This window comes from Elephantulus edwardii, unplaced genomic scaffold (assembly GCF_000299155.1).
Source record: "Elephantulus edwardii isolate Elephantulus edwardi_28Jun2011 unplaced genomic scaffold, EleEdw1.0 scaffold00431, whole genome shotgun sequence".
Lineage (NCBI taxonomy): Eukaryota > Metazoa > Chordata > Mammalia > Macroscelidea > Macroscelididae > Elephantulus > Elephantulus edwardii.
The window spans coordinates 761,643-769,768 of record NW_006400181.1 but is presented as its reverse complement, the minus strand read 5'-3'; the positions used below and the strand labels follow the sequence as shown (position 1 = coordinate 769,768).

The following is an 8,126-nucleotide window of genomic DNA, read 5'->3' as shown; positions in this document are numbered from 1 at the left end:
GGCACATAACAGCAACAATATGCACAATCAATGTTCTAGAATTCCCATTCTTCTCAGAGTTAGCCACATTTTGTTGTGATCCACCCAGTCATAAATACCTTTAGTCAAATTTGAAATATGTTGTCTGGGAAAAATTTGCCTTAATCTTCAAAGTGACATTCTTATTCTTTAACACTTCAAAAGGTCATTTCTCATTGCAATATGTCATTTGATTTCTTGACTACTGCTTTATGGATGTTGATGTAGTTCTAAATTAAGAGAAAGCCCTTGATATTCAATGTTTTCTGTTTATCATGAAAATTTTTTGTTGTATTTGTGTTGAAATGTAATCAATATTGAATGCTTTCATTTCTAAACTTCAATAAAAATTAAAATTGAAAAAAACCCTTAACATCAGTGTCTGGTATGCAAGTGACACAACCTTGCATGGTGAATGAAGATAATTTGAAGGACTTATTAACAAAAATTATCTCCACTCTGGAGTACACCTCTACATAAAACATCCTCACAGAACCAGCAATAATTTACATCATAACTATAGAAAGACTGAAGTATCCAAATATTTTATGTTCTTGTATTTGTAAGCAACACCTAGGGAAGAAACATGTTGCAAACATGATGCATTGCAAGATCTTCTGCAAAATACATCTTTGTAAGTGCTAAAAAAAAGGGAAATGCTACTTTATATACTAAAGTATGCCTGACCAAGCCATAGTATTTTCTATTATTTTACACTCACAGGAAACCTACATAATGAAGAATGAAGCTTGAATCAATGACTTTGAAATATTATATTGACAAGGAATATTGGATATGCCAAAGACTTCCAGAAGAATAAACAAGCATGGTAATAATGCTCCTTAGAAATGAAGATGGGGAGATTTCATCTCACATAATCTCGACATCTAATCTGTAGGGATTAGGGCATCATGCTTGGTAACGATAACATCTTCAAAAGACTCTCATCACATATAGACTCACATACAAAGGTGAAGGGGTTAAAGTTTCAATATGTTTCTTGGATAATACCAGTCACTCCCCAACAAGTGAGAACCCTTATTTTGTTTCAATTGAATCAAGATTTCAATGCTTTGTTCTTAATTTTTTTTTTTTAATTCTCTGGGAGTTGAGCCATTGTCAGCAAAGATAAACATTCAAGGCATACAGTGAGTCTGACTGTCTTTTTAGAAGGTCATGATTTTCTTAATTCAAATTCTGTCCATCCTGTGGTTTTTGCTCAGGTGAGATGACTTCAGATTGCTCTGTTTTCCTCCCTCTACCCCTTCAGTTCAGTGCTCCAAGGAGCGTGTCACGTATGTCCTGTTAGATATGGATTATTATCCTCGTTGTATCTCTGGAGATGTGAAATCTACTATCAGAATTATGATCAAGGTCCCACTGTGTTTAATTACGTGCGATTCACCTTTAGAATTGTCTTCCTTGGGTAGACTCATCAATGAGAATTGAAACTCAAATATAAGTAAATTCTCCAACGACATTTGGTCCTTATCATAAGGCAGTTTGCATGAATGGCTTATATAGAAGTTAAAATGACAGACTCAAAGCATAACAAAATAAAAATATGAAAATATTTTCCATCCTCCAGGAAAACTAAAGGTCAACTGTGCTGGATGAAGTTTGCCAGTGTAATAAATTCAGAATGAAAATCATGTGAAGACTTCACCACCACCTCTAAAACACAAACAGCAAAATTTAATTATAGAAATAGTTTTTACTCTGGTAAAATTGTATACCATTTACTATTAGCTTGATCAAGGAGGAGTTTTATTCTCAATTTACCTCTTTCTTTTCAGACTCCTTATTGATATAGGACATAGCATATATTCATCCTGAAAATCCCAAAATTTTAAAAAGATATAATTTCTGTAGAGACAGATTTCCTGAGGTGTTGAAATTGTTGCCACATGGAGACATTTTTTACTTTGGAGATGATGTACAGACTATCTTACTCTCTGAGTCAACAGATATGACATCAGTGAATCAAACTGCTTTCGTTTAGTACAAAGAAGGCACCATGCTCCAGAACTTAGGTTGGACAACTGTCTAATCATGCAGGTAACACAAGAAGGGTGGTTACATATGAGCACTCAACATGCTGTATTTTTTAATTTGTAATGTCATAGTCTTTTAAAAATTCTTCTAAGTAATTATTATAATCATTGATGTCAGTGATCCTTTGTGATCTATTTGGGAATGATTCAATTCTGAAATATCTTTCTGATATTTTCATACTACATAGATCCAGAGCAAATTAATTTCTCTAATTTTTGGCCTTCTTGAGACTACAACTTTTTAGGAATACTTTAAATGGAGAAATATTTGTAAACAATAGGATAGGATTAAAATAAATGCTCTATAAGTACTCTTTGGTAGTTAGTTATTGGAAAAGGATATAGTATCCAAAAACATTCATTATTGGCCATCAAGAAACTAAAGTGTATTAAATTATTAGAAATAATAGCAATAGTTTTTTTCGAGAAAAGAACAGAAGTTGCTGTTGAGTTTAGAAATGCATAAGTGCTTTTATAAAGAGGAAAAGAAAATTAGCTAACTTGTGAGGTAGAGATGTGGAATTTGGGGTTAGATGATATCATCAGTTGAGATACTGTACTGTACATATACGAAGAAAGAAACAATACAAATTAGAAAGAAAACAAATTATGTAATTTATAGTGATAACAATAGAAAGACTTTGTATTGAGAGTGAGAAAGCGGAAGAAATCTAATGCTGATGTAGAGAACCGGCCATAGTTAGAAATGTAGACATGCATGCATCATAAAGAGAAGGCTGGGTAGAATTGTGAAGTCATTTACTGGAACCAATAACAACAAAAGCTTAGAAAGTATCTGGAGATTTTAGGATGAGTTAAAATCAGGAATATATTTGTATGTAAATATATATACATAGATATACATAGATAGACAACTAGAGATAGATATCTATAATATTGTGCATTGATTGTACGTGTGAAGATTTCTTTTTGGAATCTTCGCTATCATTATTTCCATTCTTTTATATACATAAAAATACAAATTAATATACTTATAACATTAATAAGATTTTATATTTCAATACTTCTTTATCTTCATGTCCTCATACAATAAGCTAATACATTTTATCCTTATTCTTTTAAAATATAACCTTACACAATATTTCTGAATGGAATCTAAGATCTAACTGGGATCTTCTAACTTAGGTAAGACGAATCTTCCTTTTGTAGGATATAGAAAATAGTTTCTTTTACTTAATTGAAATTAAACTATAAATTATATATCTTAATATTTTCATAATTTCATATTTAATACATTAGCATTAAATATTTCCTTCTACTTTATTTTGTTTATGGTTTCAGCTATGCAGGTACAACTTTATTTTCTTGTAGATATAAAGTTAGTGTCACTGCCTCATTTGGTTACTAATTTGTCTGAATAATGGTTGAGAATTTGGACTATATTCTAATATTCTAATAAGCATTATATTCTTACCATCATTCACAGTGTTGAATGAATATAAAAGCTATCCAAAGACTTCTACAAGTAATTTGTAATCATTATATTCACAGACAAATTTGTCCTGAATTCTGAATTAAGTACATATGATGAACACATGGAACCAAGGAACAATGTGACGGAGTTTGTGCTCGTGGGGCTCACTCAGAGTCTCCAGGGTCAGAAAATATTATTTGTTTTATTCTTACTCTTCTACATCTTTACGATGGTCGGTAACCTCCTCATTGTGGTGACTGTGGTGGTCAGTCCAGCACTCGATGCCCCTATGTACTTCTTTCTTGGCTACCTATCTTTTATGGATGCTTTTTATTCTACTACAATCACTCCAAATTTGATTATAGATTTACTCTATGAGAAGAAAACCATTTCATTCAAAGCTTGCCTGACGCAGCTCTTTGTAGAACATTTGTCTGGTGGCGCTGAGATATTACTTCTGGTGGTCATGGCCTACGATCGCTATGTGGCTATCTGCAAACCCCTGCACTATATGACCATCATGAACCGACGAGTGTGTGTTCTGCTGTTGCTGTTAACCTGGATTGGGGGGTTTCTTCATGCAATAGTTCAGCTTCTGTTTGTTTATAACTTGCCCTTCTGTGGTCCCAATGTCATTGATCACTTCATGTGTGACATGTACCCCTTATTAAAACTTGCCTGCACTGACACTTATGTCATTGGCCTTCTTGTGGTCGCCAATAATGGGGGCATATGTGTGGTCATTTTTACCCTTTTACTCATCTCTTATGGAGTCATTCTGCGCTCCCTGAAGAATCTGAGTCAGGAAGGGAGGCGCAAAGCCTTGTCCACCTGTGGCTCCCACATCACCGTGGTGCTCCTTTTCTTTTTCCCTTGTATCTTTATATATGTGAGACCTCCTTTCACTTTGTCCATTGATAAAACATTGGCTGTGTTCTACACTGTCATAACTCCTATGTTGAACCCCCTAATCTATACTTTAAGAAATGCAGAGATGAAAAACGTCATGAAAAAGCTTTGGAGTAGTGAAAGAAAATGAGTGCAGGCACAACAAATACATTGGCCACTTTCAAGGAAAAATTGTTCTATCAGAAGAACCCTGTGTAATTATACAATGTGGTAATTTTTTTCTCACATTTAATAAACTGTAATGATTTAATGCATATATTTTATATATATTTCAGCTATATATAATTGTTCAAAATTTATTTTTAAGATGAAAATATTTGTGCACTTGTTGTTTGTGCATTTAAAAATATTAAATGCTTATTATTAGATTATAGGTGCATATTTCATACTTTGGGGTTTTATAAAATTTATACCAGATATTTATATTTAGTTAATTAAATAAAGCTTATTTAAAGTCTTAAATAAAGTTAAACTTTTTCAGCATAGATACCTGTCATTACTAACTTCACCATAAGATATAAAAATTATTAAATCATCTCCACCTGAGTTATCCTGTACTAACATTTCAAGTGTGTAGTCTTGTTTGGTTTTTTTTTCTTGTTTTTTTTTTTTTTAATACACCATAGCGTCTCTATCAATTCATTTGTTGATGGGCATTTGGTTTGTTTCCATATCTTTGCTACTGTAGACAATGCAGGAATAAACGTGTGTGTGCATCTATCTCTTTGGGTGACAGTTCTAGTTTATTCAGGGCATATTTCCAGAAGTAGAATTTCTGGGTCAAACAGCATTTCTATTTTGAGCTTATTGAGAAAACGCCATACTGCCTTCCAGAGTGGTTGCATCATTTTATTTTCCCACCAACAGTGAATAAGGGTCCCAATTTCTCCACAACCTCACCTGCATTTGCTGTTTGTTGCTCAGTTGAATTTTGCTATTCTTACTGTGGTGAGACGGTATCTCATAGTTGTTTCCATTTGCATCTCTATTAGGGCTGAGGATTTTGAACACTTTTTCATGTATTTGTTCACCATCTGAATGTCTTTTTTGGTGAAGTGTCTGTTCATATCCTGTGCCCATTTTGTGAGTGAGTTGTTTACCTTTATCTTGTTGTGGTGCTCAAGTAATGGATAAATTCTAGATATAAGTCCTTTATCAGACATATCATTATCAAATATTCTTTCTCTCTGTGGCTTTCCTTTTTACCCTGTTGGAGACGTTTTTTGTTGTTTTATTTTTTGATGTGCTCTGAGATTTGATTATTAGAAGGTTCCATTCATCTATTTTAACCTCTTTGGTTATATAGTCTTATTTTTGTGACAGTCAAGTACACTAAAATGTTGTTTTGCTTATCCTGTTTGCTATGTTAAAATTAAGGAGGAAACAAACATATTCTAGACTTCTATCTTTCTATGAATTAAGTATCCAGTTGCAGTTGGGTCAATTCTGACATAATATGACCTCAAATGCTCTTGAGTAGAATTGTGCTCCTTTGAGGTTTTGTTTTCATGAACTGTAAAAAATAGATTTACAGGACTTTCCTCTGAAGCAACTCTTGGTTGCTGTTATTATGTGCCATTGAGTAGATCATGCCTATTACTAACCCTAAGAACAACTGATTGAAACCTCATTCTGTCGTGTGTCATCCTCACAATCTACACTATGTTATCCACATTGTTGCACACTGTGAATTCATCTCATCAAGGGTCTGCCTCTCTTTACTGTTCCTATACTTTTTCAAGTACCATGTCTTTTCACAAGGAGTAATCCTGCTTGTTAACACTTCAAAAGAAAGTGAAACAAAATGCCACCATCTTTATCTCTAAGAAACTTCTTTAGGCACTTCCTCCCAGATAGTTTTGAGGTTTCTTGGTTTTTGTTCTTGTTGTTGGTTTTTGTTTTTTAGTTTTTTTTTTCAGTCTGTTTAATACATACACTCCACATACAACACAATTCAAAGGCACCAATGTTCTTTCAATCTTGCTTATTTATTGCACAACTGTCACATGCATCGGAAGCAACTGAAAATACATAGCTTGGGATAAGTGCACATTCATCTTTAAAACTGACATCCTTGTTCTTTCAAGAAGTCATTGACAGATTTGCTTAATGCAACACATCTTTGAAAAAAATCCAACACCCTTTCCTGATTAAAACACTCAACAAATAGGTATTTTTTCCCAACATAGTTATAAGTATATATGCAAAGCCAATTTTTCAGCATCATTGTCAATGGAGAAAGACTAAAGATATTTCCATAGCAGAGAACAGACACAAATGTTTACCATCCATCACCACTCCTATTCAGTATCTTATTTGAAGTACTTATTATGGTAATACGACAAGAAAAGGAAATAAGAGACATGCAAATTGGCAGAGTTGGGAAAATTGTCACCATATGCATACAATATGATAGTGCATAAAGAGAACCCCAAAGATTAACCAAAAATCTATTAGACCTAGTAGATTAATTTAGCAGGATATAAAATCATTTAGTAGATCAATTTAGCAGGATATAAAATGTGTTGTTGTTGGATACAAAATTTATTAGGATATAAAATCAGTATACAAAAATCAATGGGACTTCTCTACAGCAATAAAGGAAACATGGAAACGAAAACTAAGAAAGTATTATCATTTACAGTGACCAACCACAAGATAAAATACTTGGGAGTAAGTGTAACTACAGAAACTACAGACCTATATAAGGAAAACAACAAAATACTCCTATAAGAAACAATAATATATACAAATGGAAAAATATTGCCTGTTCATGGAGAGGAAAACTCACCATAATTAAAATGGCAATCTTACTAAAAGCAATCTATATTTTCAACATAATCCCAATATAGGTACCAAATTAATTTTCAAAGGAGATAAGAAAGGCAATTGGTAGGTTTATTTCTAGAGACTTTGAAGAAGCAATCTTTTCTGAAAAACAAAAATTAAATAGAAGACATCAGAACAGCCTGATATTAGTACAATGACAGACACGTAGACCAATGGAACAAAATAGAGACCCCAGAAATTGACTCATCTATGTGCAGTCAACTGTTATTAAAAAGGAATCAAAACCTATTAAATGGGGAAACAATTTCATCATACCAATGAAGGAGTTTTTCTTTTGCTTTTCAAGGGGAAGAGCAAACTGGGGGTGGGGGTGGGGTAGGTGGGCAGAAAAGTGCAACAATGAATGAATGGAAATCCAAAATCTCTGTAGATGTTCATTGAAATTAATTAAAAAAAGAATTTAAAAAATTTATAAAAATGGTGCTGGCAAAATTGGTTAGTTTTATTCTTGCAAAAAGCTGGAAAAATAGTTGAAGCAGGATCCACATCTCACATTATACACAAAAATAAACTCAAAGTTCATCAGAGGCCTACAGGTACAGCCTCAAAACATAAAGACAATAAGAGACAAAGAAACCAAATAACTTTCTGTCTTATAATACCATCAGTGCTGATTATGGATCCAAGAGATAAGGAAAGCATTGGCGACTTCAGTATTTTCTCTGTTTGCCATGATGTTGTCTAGTTGTGTAGATTAGTGTTCTTGACTTGCTAAACTTTTGTTAATTGAGCACTAAACCTGTTTGTCCCACTCTCAAATTCTTACATTATTAATATTACTCACAAGAAAGTTAAATACACAAAATTTCTAAACAAACAAGGCAGATAGACAATACAATTATAAATTGTACTCTTTTTTT

The 8,126-nt window shown here is 33.0% G+C and overlaps 1 protein-coding gene across 1 annotated transcript; it reads left to right on the top strand.

The window, feature by feature from the left end:
- The first annotated feature begins 3,628 nt into the window (after positions 1 to 3,628).
- LOC102875536 (olfactory receptor 4A47-like) lies at positions 3,629 to 4,546 on the top strand. Its single transcript, XM_006902615.1, has one exon. It carries the CDS (start codon positions 3,629 to 3,631, stop codon positions 4,544 to 4,546), a length of 918 nt encoding a protein of 305 aa, XP_006902677.1.
- Positions 4,547 to 8,126: the final 3,580 nt, after the last annotated feature.

Excerpts from the sequence above, each read along its gene's own strand:
- LOC102875536 (XM_006902615.1), top strand. The coding sequence starts at position 3,629 with ATGGAACCAAGGAACAATGTGACGGAGTTTGTGCTCGTGGGGCTCACT.